The following is a 19918-nucleotide window of genomic DNA, read 5'->3' on the forward strand; positions in this document are numbered from 1 at the left end:
AAAACGGGAATGACACATTCATCAAAATGTATTAGTGCCTTCTCATTTCTTGCTTTTTATGTGGAAACCGGTTTACAACACGTTGCCACTAATCAATGCAAACATTAACACAAATATTTGCTCATTTTTCACACTTGTGCCCTCTTATGTCATAGGGGGAAAATAAAAGACATCTATAAAGATGCAGCCAATTAATGCCAATACATCTACTGACAATGTCCACAGCAGCACAGAGCATTTTACCAGATCTTGTTGAAGCTCACATATATGGTTAGATATTCTCTTTGCCACTATGCAACTCGAAGTTTGTTTGACTTTCTACAAGACCAACTTAAAAAAAAAAACAACTTCTGAAATGCCACTGTTTGTCTCCTGTATTTCAGGTAAAGATTGTACTGCCCTTGGAGGAGGGGACAAGCTGCACACGTGTTAATGTTAGGACAAGGGGCAGTTTCATGGTAAAAGGGGGCAAATGCAGATAATTAAGGGGTCATTATGTTGTGGGAGCAAGCTTAACAGCAGCACAAAGTTAGGAGCATGGGGAGGCAGTGACTTTCTTGTGGCTGCCATGACACATTTTGCACTACACCTCTTACCTGCGCAGGGTTGGTGATGACACATCGGGGTATTTGGTTCCTTGCTGGCGAGTCCCGTTCGGGCCACCTTGTGACGCCGGGTTCATTTTGATGGAGTTACCGGAGGCGATGCTCTCGTTGTCGGATGAAATTCCTTTCTCACGGTCTGTTTGGTTCATCAGTCCAGACACAGAGTTATTAAGAGTCATCTTGCTGGTCAGTTTGGGGACAGGGAGGCCTGCTGACTTGCTGCTGATGTTAGAGTCAATGCTACTGGTGCTGGACCGGTTACCGGTTCCGCTCCGCGACTTGCTAGGACGTGGTAAACTGCGGTACTGGAGGTTGGTCCTGGCACTGAGCTGTAGGTATCCATCATCATTGTGCGATCCATCCACACTGGCCTTACGGTTCGAGGACCGGCCGATGAGTCCGGAAGACTTTGGCATTTTACCCAAGGTGGCGGAGCCACTGGTGATGGTTGCCCCGCTTGTTGTGATGATCGGCATGCCAACCACTGAGCTCCCCGGTTTCTTAAACCCAAAGGTATTAGTGTTGGCAGTGATTGTCCGTGAGGAATTGCTTAGGGATTTCTTGGTCTCGTCGCCGCTGCTGCGGCCCGCATCTGACGGCGAACGTTTCACCTGTGCTGACTTTGGAGACAGTCTTCCTTTCTCAGATACTTTTGCATCGTCTGTTTTTCCTGTGAAAAGGCAACAAAAATAATATAAGTTACCACTTCATAATCCAGGGGAGTTGACTGAGCAATGACACTAGATATCAGTCTGCATTTTACGCCAGAGACGCAATTACAATTCCGCTACTTGTCCGTGGAAACGGTCAGCAAGTTTGTAGACAGGCAATTCTCTAACAACTTAGCTGAACTCCTATTATGCAGGGGGAGTTTAATTTTTCAGGCACTTCCCAGAATGCAAATTCGCATACTAGGCTACACGCAGACACTGAAGAAGTAGAGGATGTTGAAAGATTTAAAGGGGACCTGTCACTTATTTCAAAATATATATATTTTTTAATACCTAGTAAAAATCCCTGAGCTACCCCTAATTATGCAGCTTTTTTCCGTTTTGCTCTGTGTCACTCCATTGCAGAGATATTCACATTTGTTGCTTTGGGAGCACAACATGTGAAATCTCTGCTTGTAGTTCAACTGGGCGTTTTTTTTCAGATTCTTCTCTGGAGGCCGAGTGCATTCATCCCTCTCTTCCAGACTGTCAATCACAGCTTGGCACACGCCCTCCAAAGAAGACTCTGAAGAAATGCCCGCTTGGTCTGCAAGCAGAGATTTCACATACTGAGCTCCGAAAACCTCAAATGTGAATTTCTCTGCAATGGAGTGATACAGAGCAAAAAAACGTAAAAGAGCAACTGAATCAGAAAGGCGTAGTGATTTTTACAAGGTAAATCAATTTTTTTAAACAACTGACAGGTCCTCTGTAAGCTCTGCAGCATTAAAAATGCTGCTCTGGAGTTCAAAACAGGCTGCAACTAATGATCAAACAACCAAAGTCTTTTTTTCATATAAAACTATGATGTAAATATTATAACTATACTACAAGACTGCTGTATGTGCAATATCCTTGTAGAAAAATATAACTGTGTAATAGGTGAACCTCCCCTTTAAGTAGCAAAGAAACTAATAATTAAGGAACAGGGATTGGCACACCCTATTCTGAACTCCGTAATGGGCTGATGACATGATAAAACTCTGGTGTTGTGGTTCTGGGTCATCTTACCAGTCCCAGGTGTTTTCAGCGCCCCCGTGGTGGTCTTGGTGCGAGGGCTTGTGATCCCCACTTGAGCAGTCATTCCTCGCCTCCAGGACCCAGTTTGTGATATGACTGTGTTCTTCCTTCCGGATGTGCTTTTGTCGGACTCGTCGGACAGGTCAGAGGGGTTCTTCCTCCATTTACACCCAGACTCCATCTTCATGCCGCTGTCCGAGATGCCATCTGACCTCTTCAAGTCATCGCCGGACCAGAGGGAGTTACGGTCAATCTGTAAGTGTTTTTCTGTGTCAGTCTTTAAAGAAGATATTGAAATTGGTTCAAAAGTGACAATGACAATCTCTACTCAATGCAATCAATACACGGTGGCCCGAGAATCGGGTGCAGAAGGGCTTCACACCGTAAAGTACTGCCCCTCGTACAATCCAATATTTTTGGAAGGGTCTCATTACTATAAGTATATAATAGGTCATCCCTCTGCTGGGATCCCTAGTGATCGGATGGGTGAAACGGACAGCAAGTGTTCAATTTCCCTGCAGCGCCTCCGCAGGCGATAGGAAGCACTACACGACTATATGTGTAATGGGATAATGAGCAAACCCCTCCGCATAATCTATAAATCATATACAATATAAAGCCTAGATATTATGACAGGTGGCATGAGATGATCAGATAGAAATCAAACATGTGGGGTTAAATAAAAATCATGTGGGATTTCCGAAGGACGGGGTGAGCATTACCTGGGATTTTATAATGCGGGGGAGATTATCAGGAGTAGGGGCGATTATTAGGTTGCATGTGGGATGAAAATCAGATGAGAATCGTATTAGGTATGAGTGAGGGGTCCTTTTCTGTAAATTATACGTCTCAGTGTGTACTGTAACCAAAAAAGCCCATGGACCAGACCCCTGAGAGACAGACCGATCCTTCAGTGGAAGAATTAAGGTCTCTAGCAGTGATATATATGTGTCCTTCTCTATGCAAGGGTCACGTCTGCATTCTTCTCACATCATTACTTTACAGTGCAGCACTGATTCTCCAGTACATTCTCATTAAGGGAAGTCAGTTGTATGGCTGATTCTGTAAACAGGCTCCTGCGATACAGCCAATTATATGAATATGACAACTCTACCCCCGGGACATAGAGCAGCTAACACAAGGTAACTACGAAGATCAACACCTGAGAGTCTGTGCAGATCCTGGTGACAGATATCTTTTTCTATGGAGCAGAAGTAATCTTAAAGGGAAAGGGTGAGGTGAGAATGAATGGGGTTGTCAGCTGTATGGCCACTTGGTGGGCAGCCATCTCTCGCATATATTAACTCGCAGTTCAGCCATTCGTTCATGTAAATGAGGAGAGAGGATAAAGCCGCTGCCAGAAGCCTCGGGCGGCGGCTTTTTCCACTGAAATCAAAAGTGTTAAACATTGAATTTCCAGGTGCCCAATCATTGTGTCCCCCACCGTCATCTGTTAGAAGTCCCCGATACACATCATGAGGACAGCTTTTATCTAGTGTGTATGAGGCCGTTAGCCTGGCTCCTGACCCTTTCTGCGCACTAAAGTTGTGCTAATTATTGCCGGATCCTACAGATTCATCATCACTGGTAAAGATACAGCACCAGAGCCCAAGGCAGAGATCCAACAACCTTGTTCCTGCAGTTTTTACATCATTTATAAATTTACGCCTGTTTTTAGCTGATAATGAAAGCAGATGCCCTGACACATCACAGAAGAAGCCAGATCTGTTTGCACAACAGTCTGTAATAAGAAAACCCGCCCTGAAATACCAGCGTGCTTACACACAAACACCCACCATCATCACCGCCGCAGAGAAGTGCAACCTACAGACCGCAATCTAGACTCAGCCTGAAATTATGGGAAGCACAATGTGGCTGGCAGCAATGAACGCCCCTCGGCCCCAGCAATGCGTCTGGCGCAGGGCAGACTACTGACGGGCACTACTGTATGATTAGGAGTAGTTTGGAAGATGTGAGGGATGCCACATGTACCCATCCTAAATGTGGGGGACAAGGGGCTTTACGCCTTATGGGGAGTGAGGGATAAAGTTCAGGCACAAGGTGGAAATAATCCACGACAGGGTTAGAGGATCATGTAAGGATTCTCACTCCCCCGATTATTAGGTCATTGCCTTATTTTCAGTGCAGGGACACATCACAGCGACACACAGAATCCACCCTGACACGAGAGGATAAATTATCCACAAAAAAAAAAAAAAGCTGAAAACCGGCTCCAAGAGAAGCAGAAAGCGAAAATCTCAGGGAGGAGAACAAAAACAACAGATTTCTATCCGCCCGGGTCAATGGGGATTTAGAGATGAAGTGTGAACTCCTGGAACAATGACTTACAGATCCACATCATCCAAGAGCAGAGGGTCAGGGAATAATCGGGATTTTCACGCTACACACACATTTTGCAAATTCAGTTCATGCCCTGCATTAAAGTAGTATAAGGAGTTCTCCAGAAATGATGGATCCCCCTAATGTACTTATAACAAGATGGCAGCCCTTGTGGACCGTCATACCTGCACATCCAGGTTCTTCCGTGAGGACGCAGGCGTGTTGGCGTACGAGCTGATAGAGGAGCTGGTGTTAATGTCGTCCGTGCTCAGGTTGTCAATGGTGTCGCTGATCCCGCTGCTCACAGAACTACTGTCATCCCAACTGCAAGAGACAAGATCGGATGAGACCAGACAAGTCATGGAAGAACGCTGCAGGAAGCTTCTGCCCAGTGTTCCAGGGCTGATAACAGAGAGCAATCGAATTCACTGACCAAGCATACAGTCATGAAGAAATGTCTATTTGCAGGGCACCAAGCATGGTATCCAAACCTGGAGGAGGTAGGCTTTCAAAAGTGCATTATATTTAAAGAATTCATGATGACTCCCGATATCAAAAAGCAACCAAATGAGGGTCACATTGTGGTAAAGACGTAGAATGGTCTTTGTTTGTACCTGCCAGGGTGATCACTAGATCCCAGACCCTGTACATGCTCCTATATACCAAGGATCTGGTACTGAACCAGAGAGAAAGCCATCCCTGCGCTTCCATTCACCAGACTCCACACACGCTCCCTCATACCAAAGATCTGGTACTGAACCAGAGAAAACCGTCCCTGCGCTCCCATCCACCAGACGCCGCACACACTCCCTCACACCAAGGACTGAACAAGAGAGAGAAAGCCGTCCCTGCGCTCCCATCCACCAGACGCCGCACACACTCCCTCATACCAAGGACTGAACAAGAGAGAGAAAGCCGTCCCTGCGCTCCCATCCACCAGGCTCCACACACACTCCCTCATACCAAGGACTGAATAAGAGAGAGAAAGCCATCCCTGCGCTCCCATCCCCTAACCCTGCTCCCTCATACCAAGGACTGAATAAGAGAGAGAAAGCCATCCCTGTCGTCCCATCCGCCAGGCTCCGCACACACTCCCTCATACCAAGGACTGAACAAGAGAGAGAAAACCGTCCCTGCGCTCCCATCCCCAGACCCCGCTCCCTCATACCAAGGACTGAACCGGAGAGAGAAAGCCGTCCCTGCGCTCCCATCCACCAGACCTCGCACACGCTCCCTCATACCAAGGATCTGGTACTGAACCGGAGAAAGAAAGCCGTCCCTGCGCTCCCATCCACCAGACCCTAATCTCACATTCCAGCCGCACTATTTTGGGCACTGCCCTGTTTATACTCTACATTCTCTGGAACGCTCACATCTATGTGCACTGTCGGCTTTGCTGCCAGTGTGGGCAGTGCAAATGACCCAGAAACACAGTCATGGATCCGACTCAGAGGCCAAAATTGCTAATAATACAGTCAGAGACAAGCTGGGCCAAAACAGGGGCAAATCCTGGGCAATGCAGCCCATCCACACTCTAGCCAAAACAAACCAAACTTCAGTGTCCTACTTGTGCCTTTCTAGCTGCAATGCAACTACAATTCCCTGCATACTGTGGCAGCAGTTAGGAGTTGTAGTTTTGCAGCTGCTAGAAAGCTACGGGTTGGAAACCGTGAACTAGGGAAAAAAAAAAAAATCAAGCATGCAATCAATTTCTTTTCCATATATGTATTTTGGAGAGTATTTAGAAGTGCTTTTCCGTAGCAAAGAATCGGTGTTCAACCCTGACAGGATGCAGCAATAAATGTTCTTTTAATGGCGACAACCAGATTTTACATGTAAATGAAGTGAGTGGTCACTGACGAACCCCTCCACCACCCCCATTATATTAGAACAGCCATGCTACATTATGTGGGTAATGCACCTGTGAGATGACTCTTCACCATCAGCCATCTCTCTCAACTCCACCATACAAAAAAAAGCTAGTCTCAGCCAAGAATTTATAGAGAGAAGACTCCCTGTACCCTCCAGATACATCTATCAGCAGCTGGAGAGAAAAAGGGATCGAGTGTTGGAGTGTTCACACGGACCGATCCATCTCTCCTCCATCGTCCAAGTCTGGAGGGCCCCCCTTAGGCTACTTTCACACTAGCCTCGGATTCCGCAATGCGACGGGCCGAGATTCCGACACTAGCGTTTGTTGTGCCGCACAACGGGTGCAGCGGATGCATTTCTCCGGCGCATCCGCTGCCCCATTGTGAGGTGGGGGCGGAGTTCCTGCCGCGCATGCGCGGTCGGAAAAAGCGGTCCGTCTGCTGCAAAAAAACGTTACATTTAACGTTTTTTGTTCCCGACGGTCCACCACAACACGGCGCAACCGGGTTGGCGACGTGTGTCAATACGTCGCAATGCGTCGGTAATGTAACTCTATGGGGCAAAAACGCATCCTGCAAACAACTTTGCAGGATGCGTTTTTTCCCCTAAACGACGCATTGCAACGTATTAAAAAAAACGCCGGTGTGAAAGTAGCCTTAATCAGAGGTTTGGCCGATCCTGCTGAAATCTACAGGTTCAGCTGATTTTAAAGTGTTTGGGGGCCTTTAGTTTCATGAGCTTACACAGAGGAGTATTGAATAGTGGAATACATTTGCAGGACCGTGGCCCATGGGTTACACCAGTATTCTGTGGCCACCGGACCAGAGCTCTGCGGACCTCCTCCTATGTACCGGCATCCCTGACACCACTTCTGATCAGCTGGTCTGGAGCAACATCATCGTTGCGGGGTGATGCACACATGCTACCTAATGAAAAGAGGCGCCAGGGATGCTGCCAGGTAGGAGGAGGTCCGCAGAGCTCCCTGCCGGACACGGATGTGGCTGCTGGACCAGGGTTCTGCAATCTATTCGCTTATCACTATTGAGGAGGATAGATAACAGGCACGCTCTGTACTTGGTTTCCTAACCGTCACACTTAGCGACGCTGCAGCGATGCCGACAACGATCCGGATCGCTGCAGCGTCGCTGATTGGTCGCTGGAAACATGCAGTGAAAGCTCATCCAAGTGGCCCTACAAATGCAGGAAAATGTGGGGCACCATTGAGATTCAGCCAGTACTCGCGATGATGTTACACTGTAGCATTAATGTAGATAAGATCTCCATAACCTCCATGTTCTCTACTTCCAAACAGGCAAAATAAAATATAGATTTTTTTTATATTATCAGAGAAAAAAAATATCCAAGTGGACATCTCCTTTAACTGAAGATAGATGTACGTAAGCAGTAGAGAATCTAAAACCAACACAGATGAGCCGGGCAGACACGCCTGGATTACTCAGCACACGGCCGGGATCCACCTCCACACCAGAACCAGTCCTGCCTGACCCAGATCAGGGAAGATCACCAGCGGTCAGCAGGACCCTGTGAACGCCCTGGGAATCACCAGACCCTATTAATTACACACAGGGAGCTGGAAGAACTAGTTCTGGGCAATTGTACAAGACAATGCTTCCTATGAGGCTGCCATGGCTGCAGGGGGATGTGATAAAGAGGAGGTAGTCAGGGGGAGGGGAGGAATAATACTAATCCAAACTAACAGGATTAAGGCGAAAAATTAATTACTTAGATCCCCCTCCAGCCAGGCTCGATCTGCTCTGTCATCTGAATGGGGGATTTAAATCTTCCCCTAAAATGTTTGTCAGCCCCTTCTATCAATATTCTATGAAGAGAAAGCAGATAAGGAGCCTTCAGCAAGCACAGGGGCTCTGGGTTTATTTATTTTTATGTATATTATTACTACATTGCAACAATGTAACTTCTGCTGATACAAAATTTACTCCAGAATACAGCAGTGCTATGTTTTTTTTTTTTTAGAAACTAAATTAACACCTTCATTTGCCTGATATTTTCTACCAGCTGTTTCTTTTCACCTTCTATGAAGGTCATAAAAAGTTGGCAAGGAGAAGCCGCCACTCTGACAGGTCCAAGTTGTGAAAAAGAGTGTCCGTGGACCCTTCACCCCCACCCAAGAACAAGACGAAGAAAATCCTGATATATCGGTATTATACATGTCAGATGGCCCCTGTCTGCCCCACTCACCTCCTGCAGTTCCCCGTCCATTGGATGGTTCGGTTCTGACGCCCCTGGACAATCCCGGACATGGAAGCCTGGCTACTAGCGGCGGCCGGTGACACCTTCATGGAGGACAGCGATTCCTGAGCACACTCATAGCCTCCTGGCTAACAAAAGTTTTGTCTCTGGAGCACATGTAGGAGCTCTGACAATCACTGGAAGTCTCACCAGTGGAAAAAAAAAAAAAAAAAAACCTTGCACTTCAGAAGTCTCAGGGAAACCTGATCTCACAAGTCATTAACCAGTAAAGTGCCAGCAGCCAACACAGAGCAGTAAAAAAAAAAGAAAGCAAACTGCTCTCAGGTCTGGGAATTTTACTAAGTAAAAACTGAATAGGAGCTTGTAGGGTGCCAAAAAAACCCACGAATGTCAGCCCCTGTGTGCATGACACGTGTAGCAACAGCAACTGCACGCTCATCATCCGGAGCGACGGCAACTGCACGCTTGCACGCTCATCATCTGGAGCGACGGCAACTGCACGCTCATCATCTGGAGCAAGGGCAACTGCACGCTCATCATCCGAAGCGACGGCAACTGCACGCTCATCATCCGGAGCGACGGCAACTGCACGCTCATCATCCGGAGCGACGGCAACTGCACGCTTGCACGCTCATCATCTGGAGCGACGGCAACTGCACGCTCATCATCTGGAGCAAGGGCAACTGCACGCTCATCATCTGGAGCGACGGCAACTGCACGCTCATCATCCGGAGCGACGGCAACTGCACGCTCATCATCCGGAGCGACGGCAACTGCACGCTCATCATCCGGAGCGACGGCAACTGCACGCTCATCATCCGGAGCGACGGCAACTGCACGCTTGCACGCTCATCATCTGGAGCGACGGCAACTGCACGCTCATCATCTGGAGCGACGGCAACTGCACGCTCATCATCTGGAGCAAGGGCAACTGCACACTCATCATCCGGAGCGACGGCAACTGCATGCTCATCATCCGGAGTGACAGCAACTGCACGCTCATCATCCGGAGCGACGGCAACTGCACGCTTGCACGCTCATCATCTGGAGCGACGGCAACTGCACGCTCATCATCTGGAGCAAGGGCAACTGCACGCTCATCATCCGGAGCGACGGCAACTGCACGCTCATCATCCGGAGCGACAGCAACTGCACGCTCATCATCCGGAGCGAGGGCAACTGCACGATTATCATCCAGAGCGACGGCAACTGCACACTCATCATCTGGGGCAACGGAAACTGCATGCTCATCATCCGGAGCAACGGCAACTGCACGCTCATTATCCGGAGCAACGGCAACTGCACGCTCATCATCCGAAGCGACGGCAACTGCACGCTCATCATCCGAAGCGACAGCAACTGCACGCTCATCATCCGGAGCGACGGCAACTGCACGCTCATCATCCGGAGCGACGGCAACTGCACGCTTATCATCTGGAGCGACGGCAACTGCACGCTCATCATCCGGAGCGACAGCAACTGCACGCTCATCATCCAGAGCGACGGCAACTGCACGCTCATCATCCCGAGCGATGGCAACTGCAAGCTCATCATCCAGAGCGACGGCAACTGCACGCTCATCATCCAGAGCGACGGCAACTGCACGCTCATCATCCCGAGCGACGGCAACTGCATGCTCATCATCTGGAGCGACGAAAACTGCACGCTCATCATCCCGAGCGACGGCAACTGCATGCTCATCATCTGGAGCGACAGCAACTGCTCGCTCATCACCCGGAGCAATCGCAACTGCACGCTCATCATCTGGAGCGACAGCAACTGCACGCTCATCATCTGGAGCAACGGCAACTGCACGCTCATCATCTGGAGTGACAGCAGCTGCACGCTCATCAGGGATCTGCAGATTTGACGAACTACAATTCCCAGCGAGATGCAGCATAGAATGTTACACAGGTAGTACAAAACTGAGGAGTAAGTTCATTTATTCCATGTTTTTTTTGGTATAACACCAGAGTTGTCATTTCAGGATATCTGTCCACCCTGGGTAGTGCATAATACGTATGTAGAGCGTAAGCTCTATGGGGCAGAGTGGTCTCCATTTATAGGTGCAGCTACATGACTGATCAGTTTTTTATGTATTTTCTATTATGGAAAAAAGTAAAAAAAGAATAATTGCTGCATATACTGTGTGATTCTGAGTATCAGGCTGTACTAAATCTCAAGAGTACACATTCCCAAAAGTCAAAAGCAGCCATCGGTTTATTCACCCAGTGGAGGAAAAATTAGTATAGTATATGTGACGACTTGTCTTTTTCTGCCTATACAACCCAGCAAAAAAATATATACTGTGCAATATCTATATACATATGAATATAGATAATATATCCATTATTTATATATAGGACCGAAACATATGTAAACCGCCTCAGCACATAATTCAGTTACCCCAGTGAGAAATGTCCCCCAGATTTGGCTGTGTTCCCGATATATAAATACTTTGTTTTGTTGCTGACTACGGTATATATATCTGCACTTGTTTCGCATGTGGACTCAGGGAGTCTATTTGCTGAAATCGCAGAGTAAATAGCTTCTTCGTTGTGACGTCTTCCACCTGTATCAGTGAATCTGCCACTTGTAACAGATACAGACTCTGCATAATATAAAGCACAACTAATACAGCAAACCCTAGAATACTTCAAAGAAGATGAAAAGATTTACGCCTAAAACTAAATATTAAATCAAGATATAGTCTGCATTAGAATGAGCAATACCGATCTAGATGACCGAATAACCTGATCTAGTGTTGGTTCAGACGAACATTTATTCCTGATTATTGGCCTGTGATCATACCAAAGATCACCCAATGAACGAAGTGACAAGCCGGTGATCACTAGGCTAACAAGGTGACTAGGGACAAGCGGACCGCGGAAGTTCGGGTTCTGCCACCCGACTCAGAACTTTGGACTAAAGCTTGTTAGGGTACCAGAACTGTACCTAAACTTGAATCAGAACCTGAACTCCCCTGGAAAAAAAAAAAAGTAGACCCGAATTTTGGAACTGGAAAAAAATTCTCTCTCTCTTTGTGCAACGGACCTACTCCGGAACTCTGGACATTGTAACGCACGCCCGGAAGAAGTCCGAGTTTAACATCGGACACTAACTGTCCAGTACAAACCCTGAACTTTTACGTCCGGGTTCGCTCATCTGTAAAGGTGATCAATGATCACCCGATGACCGATGATTTAATTGTTTAAGATAGAATAAAAATCTTTGTTATTGGCAGCACATTACCCCCTGTAAAGGTCTATCCAGGGCAACAAGGTGGCTCAGTGGTTAGCACTGCAGCCTTGCAGCACTGGGGCCCTGGGTTCAAATCCCATCAAGGACAACATCTGCAAGGAGTTTGTATGTCCTCCCCGTGTTTGCGTGGGTTTCCTCCGGGTACTCCAGTATCCTCCCACATTCCAAAGACATACTGATAGGGAATTTAGATTGTGTGCAAACTGTAAAGCGCTGTGGAATATGTTAGCGCTATATAAAGATTATTATTATCCAGATGGACCAATTTCGTCCGGTTAACAAGCGCCTAGCGACTATATACCAAGCTCGTTTACTGGCCTGTTTACACACGCTCGTTTCTCAGGTGATTAGATCATTTATACCAGCATCAAAATCATGGTTCTGCGCAGCCATCACATATGATAGCGGGATGTGCTGCTGATAAAGAACAGTGTCATTCTGCTCCCATCAGTAATTTGTGTGCCGTCTCAATCAGGTGCAGACATATCACTGGCGTAACCTGTGCGGCCGCACATGGGCCCGAAAGGTAAGGGGGCCACATTTCCACTTAGAAGCAGGAGGAATTGTGAATTATGAGGAGCTAGTGGATTGCAAAGGACACATATACTGTTCTTCCACAGGACCCTCTTCTATCTGTGTCCGCCAGTGGTCTCAATGGACCATTCCATGAGGCAATGTGCTGCCGATAACGATATTTATGCTGCCATACATGATTCAATCACCAGAATAACAAGCAGTTTTGCTCATTCCTCAGGTTTTGCTGTTTTTTCACGGCTTGTCAGCTTGTCTAAATGCACCTCAAACCTCCTAGGATGCCAGGTAATACCACGAGACCACCGATCAGCAGCCTTCAAGATTGTGCAGCAGTAGGGAGCGGATCAGTGCCAATTAATTCTTCCTTATGGCAGAACACGGGGGTGGGGGTGCGGCTGCACCCCCTGTTAATGTGCCATCGTCTATAGGGCGCACATATGAGCGAATGCTTTGCAGCATATTGCTTTACCAGTTATGAGATGAGGCTTGTAAAGAGTTGATCAGTATTGCTTAGGATGGGACATTTATAGCTTGTGCAGCTGTGTATAATCCGGAGCTGATCTGAGCATTACCCCGACTCCATGAAGTGCGTACAAGAATCTGACGTAACGCTGCACTAACAGCGGCGGAGGAAGCCAACGTCTATAGCTTCAGCGCCTCCGGTCCAATGATTTTACTGGGCTACAGTGGAACACATTCAGATATATGCTTGGAAGGAAACAGATTTATTGCTGCTTCCCAGCGCCAAGCACCAGAATGGAAGTGAGCTCTGCAACGGCAGGTAATGAATTTCTAGTGGGAGAGCGGGAATGCCGGACTGATGAAATCATCTTCTCTGTTATAGAGGTTTGAGGTTAGACGGAGGCTGCAGTGAATCAGCCACTTCTTCTACAAGTGTTATATCGAGTCTCGTGGGCACAAGCACAAAAGACAATGGAGCTTGTCCTGGCAGGATAGAAGCTGACCTGCCGACAATCCGGATATTCCAGGGGCATCTACACAAACCATAAACGGGGCATTTATGAACAAGGAGCCGGTATTCACAGCGCAGAACATGGCTGGGCTAATACACTAAGGATATTAGGAACAAAGACCCTCTCTAGATGTACAGTGTCCGGAGAATGGAGGACACTCCTGAAAGCAAATCATCTTCAGATGCTCCATAGGGAACGTTGAGAAATTTCAGCTCTAAAGAAAAAGTGAACATTCACGAGTTTTTATTTTTTTTATTTTCTGAGGTTCTCCAAAAATCAAGGCAGAACTGTGGTGATTTTAGCTATTTTTCTAAGAAAATTGCAGCAACCCCTCCCCCCCCCCAAAAAAAAAAAACGCAATGGGAATGCATCATGTGAACAAGGCTTTACACGTGACGTCACTCGGGTTCAGTACAGAATGAGTAATGTATGTACACAGTGACTGTAGCAGCAGAATAGTGAGTGCAGCTCATGGGTATAATACAGGGTGTAACTCAGGATCAGTAATGTAATGTATGTACACAGTGACTGCACCAGCAGAATAGTGAGTGCAGCTCTGGGGTATAATACAGGGTGTAACTCAGGATCAGTAATGTAATGTATGTACACAGTGACTGCACCAGCAGAATAGTGAGTGCAGCTCTGGAGTATAATACAGGATGTAACTCAGGATCAGTAATGTAATGTATGTACACAGTGACTGCACCAGCAGAATAGTGAGTGCAGCTCTGGGGTATAATACAGGATGTAACTCAGGATCAGTACAGGATCAGTAATGTAATGTATGTACACAGTGTAAGACTCATGCTGGTGTGGTATTTGGAGGCAGATATATATCGCCTAGGTGTTTGTCCTATGTGAATTAGGCCACTCAGTATCTTCAGGGTGCTAATTGGTTAATGATTGCAGGAATAAAAGATGACCAGCTGGGTGTTTCCAGTGTCTGCCTGGGGCACACAGATTGCCTGCCTGTGTGGGACAAACGTGAGTGAAGAGCTCTGCTCAAGAATTGTGTAATGTTAGCTGGGTGGGAGAAGCCCCCCAGTTGTTGAGATAGCAACGTATTTGTTTAGTTAGTGCCGGACAGGCTAGGATTTATTTTTATGTTTTGTTTTTTGTGTTGCTTTCACGTTAATAAATCTGACCTGAGGTCAGCCTGCTCAGAAACCTGCTGTACGCCTCAGATTCAATGCACAAACCACGTGTCCTTTGACCCCAGCAAAGGCGATCCCAGAGTGTTTTGTCACATTGTGGTGGAGAACGCGGGCATACCGTGGCACAGGCGACAGCATGGAAGACGTGGTGAAAGCCTTAGTACAGTCCACTGCCGTACAGCAGCAGGCCACTGCCGCACAGCACGAAGCTAATCGCTTGATGGCCGCACAGCTGAAGGAGTTACTGGACATGACGGTTGCAGACCGCCAACTTCTCCAACAGGTGGCGCAGCGCCTGGTGCCTGACGCTGACCCAGAAGCAGAGTCCAGAAGGATCCATGTGAGTCGATACTGGCAAAAGCTGACTGCAGAAGATGACGTCGAGGCATACCTGACAACGTTTGAGCGGATGGCATTGAGAGAGAAGTGGCCGAAGGCACGATGGGCCGATTTGATTGCCCCGTTTCTCTCCGGCGAGGCCCAAAAAGCTTACCATGATTTGGACCCGGAGGTCGCTCAGGACTTTGAGAAGCTGAAAGCTGAGATCCTGGCCCGGCTGGGTGTGACGACGGCTGTCCGTGCACAGAGGGTACATCAGTGGACATACCAGCAAGATAAACCGGCGCGGTCTCAGATGTTCGACCTGATCTACTTGACAAAGAAATGGCTGCAACCCGAGGTACTGACAATACCCGAAATAATCCAGCGGGTTGTCCTGGACAAGTACCTGAGAGTACTACCCCCAGCGCTGAAAAGGTGGGTAAGCCAAGGAAATCCCACGACAGCGGATCAACTTGTGGAGTTGGTCGAGCGTTATTCCGTGGCAGAAGGACTTCCCGACGACACCGCCAACCCCCGGTCTGTGCCTCCTCCTCGTGGAACCGGTAAGACTGTTCCAGGGACCACGGGTGAAGGAAAATCGCTTAAAACTGTGGGGGAGGAGTCCGGGACTGCTCGCACTCCGAGACCAAGAGTATTGGACGGTGGTCTCAGTAGGGGACCTGTTAGGTGTTTCCGCTGCCATGAGAAGGGTCATGTTTCTGCGAACTGTCCTGTTACCGCTGAACCCATGCAGTGCGACGTTATAGACTCTAGAAAACGCATGTCTTTGGTTACACAGCTAGTGAGTGTGAATGCGGGTCAAAATGATACAGTGAAACACCTGTGTAAATTATCTGTTGATGGGAAAAATGTTGTGGCATTATTAGACTCTGGAAGTGTGGTGACTCTGGTGAAAGCTAGTCTGGTGGCACTTCCATCTGGTCCGTCTGACAAGTTTTCTGTGACGTGTGTGCATGGTGACACCCGCTCGTACTTAACAGCGGTCATATGGATTTCTACTCCTTATGGGTCAGTGCAGCACAAAGTGGGACTCGTTCCCGCATTGTTACAGGATGTAATCCTGGGAAGGGATTTTCCCTATTTCTGGCAGTTGTGGGAGAATCAGTTGCTCCTTCACGGTAGCTGTACCCGTGAATCTTCTCCCATGCCATCTGGAGGTCCCGAGTTCCTAGAGGAGACCCCACAGGAAGATGTTGCTGGGGAGGTTAGTGAATCTAACCTTCAGTACCCCTTCTCCGTCATGGCGGGGGAAACGGAGGAAACTGAGGAACCTCAGCGAGAGGCGGAGGCAGACAGCCATCCGGCACCCTGCCTGCCAGATTTGGGAGTCCAGGTGGATGACTTCCACAGCGAGCAAATGAAAGATCCTACCCTAACTCCGGCTAGGAAAAATGTAAAAATGATAAATGGGGTACCCGTAGAACCTGACACTAGGCTAGCGTACCCGTATATGGTTCTTGAAAATGATTTGCTCTACCAGGTAGAAAAAAAAGGGGAAGACACAGTGCAACGGTTAGTGGTACCCAAACCTTATCGGCGGAAGGTACTGGATTTGGCCCACGGACATATAATGGGGGGACATCTGGGGGTACAGAAAACCACAGAAAGGATATTGCATTGTTTTGTGTGGCCTGGAATACATTGTGATGTGCGTAACTATTGTGAGTCCTGTCCAGAGTGCCAAGTCGCGGCCCCTAAATCTCAGTTCCGTAGCCCTTTGGTACCCCTTCCTATTATCGGGGTCCCTTTTGAGAGAATTGGGATGGATTTGGTTGGGCCCCTTCCCCGATCCGCACGTGGGCACCAACATATCCTCGTCATCATGGACTATGCCACTCGTTACCCGGAAGCCGTCCCTTTGCATAACACAGCTACCAAGACGATCGCCAAGGAATTGGTACAAGTGTTTAGTCGGGTGGGAATTCCAAAACAGATACTCACCGACCAGGGGACTCCCTTTATGTCGAGGGTAATGAAGGAGCTCTGCAGGCTCTTACAAATAGACCCGTTGCGTACGTCTGTCTATCACCCTCAAACAGATGGCCTGGTGGAGCGCTTCAACAAAACCTTAAAACAGATGCTCCGGAAGGCGATAGACAAAGATGGGAAGAACTGGGATTACTTGTTACCCTATTTGCTGTTTGCCATTAGGGAAGTTCCCCAGTCTTCCACAGGGTTTTCGCCTTTCGAACTGTTGTACGCCCGTCGTCCCGGGGACTGCTGGACGTCGCAAAAGAAACCTGGGAAGGTCAAGTCACTCCCTTTAAAACGGTGATCGACCATGTAACACAAATGCAGGATCGTATTGCCGCTGTCATGCCCATTGTTAGGGACCATATGTTACAGGCCCAGGGAGCCCAGAGGCAAAGTTATGATAGAGGCGCTAAGGTCCGTACATTTGCACCCGGCGATAGGGTGTTGGTCCTAATCCCTACGGTGGATAGTAAATTCCTGGCGAAATGGCAGGGCCCATTTGAGGTCCGAGAAAGAGTTGGTGAAGTGAACTATAAAGTGTACCAGCCGGGTAAGAGAAAACCGGAACAGATTTATCATGTGAATCTGATAAAATCCTGGAAAGACCGCTCTGCCCTAACGGCGGATCTGCCCCGTCCAGTTTGTTCACCTACTGTACCAGAGGTGCAGGTTGCTGAGACTCTCTCAGAACGACAAAAATCTGAGGTTAAGCAATTTTTGTTACAGAACCGACAGTTTTTCTCCGAAAAACCTGGCCGGACTAAGTTGGTGAAACATGAGATTGTCACAGAGCCTGGCGTCACTGTTCATGTGAAGCCCTACCGGATTCCGGAAGCCCGCCGTGAAGCCGTCTCCCGGGAAGTGATGGCAATGTTGGACTTAGGAGTCATTGAGGAGTCACACAGCGCCTGGTCCAGTCCAATTGTGTTGATACCTAAACCGGATGGCTCCATCCGGTTTTGTAATGACTTTAGGAAACTGAATGCAGTTTCTAAATTTGATGCGTACCCTATTCCCCGGGTCGATGAGTTGATCGACCGGCTTGGTAAAGCCCGATACATTACGACCCTGGATTTAACAAAGGGGTACTGGCAGATTCCTCTGGCCGAGGCGGCCAGAGAGAAGACGGCATTTGCTACACCGGAAGGTCTGTTCCAGTATGTCTATGCGCCGTTTGGACTTCACGGAGTTCCCGCAACGTTCCAGAGATTGATGGATCGAGTCTTGAGGCCTCACAGACAGTACGCTTCTGCCTACCTGGATGACATCGTAGTTTACAGCATGGACTGGGAAACTCATCTCCAGAAGGTACAAGCGGTGATTGATGACCTGCGAGATGCAGGTTTAACGGCAAACCCCAAGAAATGCCACATCGGGCTTGAAGAAGCCCGATACTTGGGCTACGTGATTGGCCGAGGAGTGGTTAAACCCCAGATCGACGAAATACAGGCAATTCAGGGCTGGCCACAACCAGTGAACAAAAAACAAGTACAGGCTTTCCTGGGGATTGCCGGCTATTATCACCGGTTCATACCCAATTTTGCAGCCTTGGCTACTCCCTTGACGGATCTTACCAAGGGGAAGGGTTCCGTCATGGTAAAATGGACCTCAGCTGCTGAAGAGGCCTTCCACAGCCTGAAACGGGCTTTGTGCTCTAAGCCCGTACTAGTGACTCCTGATTTCAGCAGCGAGTTTGTGGTACAAACTGATGCCTCTGATACTGGTGTCGGAGCTGTACTTTCCCAGGTGAGGGACGGAGTCGAACACCCGGTCCTCTACCTCAGTCGGAAACTGAATGTACATGAGCAGAGGTATGCGGTGGTTGAAAAAGAGTGCCTAGCCATTAAGTGGGCTCTCGACTCCCTCAAGTATTACCTAGCCGGTAGGAAGTTTAGGCTGGTCACAGACCATGTCCCTCTCAAGTGGATGCACCTCCACAAAGATCGTAATAGTTGGGTAACCCGGTGGTTCCTTGCCCTGCAGGCTTACTCTTTTACGGTAGAGCACCGACCTGGGGTGCAGATGGGGAACGCCGATGCCCTATCCCGAGTGCACTGTTTCAAAAGTGTTCTTGCTCGACCGGAGTGGTCTGAGCAAGGGGGGGGATATGTAAGACTCATGCTGGTGTGGTATTTGGAGGCAGATATATATCGCCCAGGTGTTTGTCCTATGTGAATTAGGCCACTCAGTATCTTCAGGGTGCTAATTGGTTAATGATTGCAGGAATAAAAGATGACCAGCTGGGTGTTTCCAGTGTCTGCCTGGGGCACACAGATTGCCTGCCTGTGTGGGACAAACGTGAGTGAAGAGCTCTGCTCAAGAATTGTGTAATGTTAGCTGGGTGGGAGAAGCCCCCCAGTTGTTGAGATAGCAACGTATTTGTTTAGTTAGTGCCGGACAGGCTAGGATTTATTTTTATGTTTTGTTTTTTGTGTTGCTTTCACGTTAATAAATCTGACCTGAGGTCAGCCTGCTCAGAAACCTGCTGTACGCCTCAGATTCAATGCACAAACCACGTGTCCTTTGACCCCAGCAAAGGCGATCCCAGAGTGTTTTGTCACAACAGTGACTGCACCAGCAGAATAGTGAGTGCAGCTCTGGAGTATAATACAGGATGTAACTCAGGATCAGTAATGTAATGTATGTACACAGTGACTGCACCAGCAGAATAGTGAGTACAGCTCTGGAGTATAATACAGGATGTAACTCAGGATCAGTAATGTAATGTATGTACACAGTGACTGCACCAGCAGAATAGTGAGTACAGCTCTGGAGTATAATACAGGATGTAACTCAGGATCAGTAATGTAATGTATGTACACAGTGACTGCACCAGCAGAATAGTGAGTGCAGCTCTAGAGCATAATACAGGCTCATTCCTAGAAACAATGAATTAGCAT

The 19918-nt window shown here is 48.1% G+C and overlaps 1 protein-coding gene across 8 annotated transcripts in view; it reads right to left on the bottom strand.

Annotated features, from left to right (window-relative positions):
- The window catches only part of NAV2 (neuron navigator 2), a 417518-nt gene that overhangs the window by 47276 nt on the left and 350324 nt on the right, over positions 1-19918 (bottom strand). For 6 of the 8 annotated variants that reach the window (XM_069740400.1, XM_069740398.1, XM_069740397.1 and 3 more), the window contains exons 12-14: positions 4861-4999; positions 2327-2612; positions 597-1275 (exon numbers count right to left, since the gene is read on the bottom strand). In XM_069740400.1, coding sequence (XP_069596501.1) covers positions 597-1275; positions 2327-2612; positions 4861-4999 — 1104 coding nt within the window. Of the gene's footprint in view, positions 1-596; positions 1276-2326; positions 2613-4860; positions 5000-8767; positions 8968-19918 lie in introns of those variants that run through there. The other 2 variants (XM_069740401.1, XM_069740396.1) reach the window with 2 other exon arrangements.

This window comes from Ranitomeya imitator, chromosome 9 (assembly GCF_032444005.1).
Source record: "Ranitomeya imitator isolate aRanImi1 chromosome 9, aRanImi1.pri, whole genome shotgun sequence".
Taxonomy (NCBI): domain Eukaryota; kingdom Metazoa; phylum Chordata; class Amphibia; order Anura; family Dendrobatidae; genus Ranitomeya; species Ranitomeya imitator.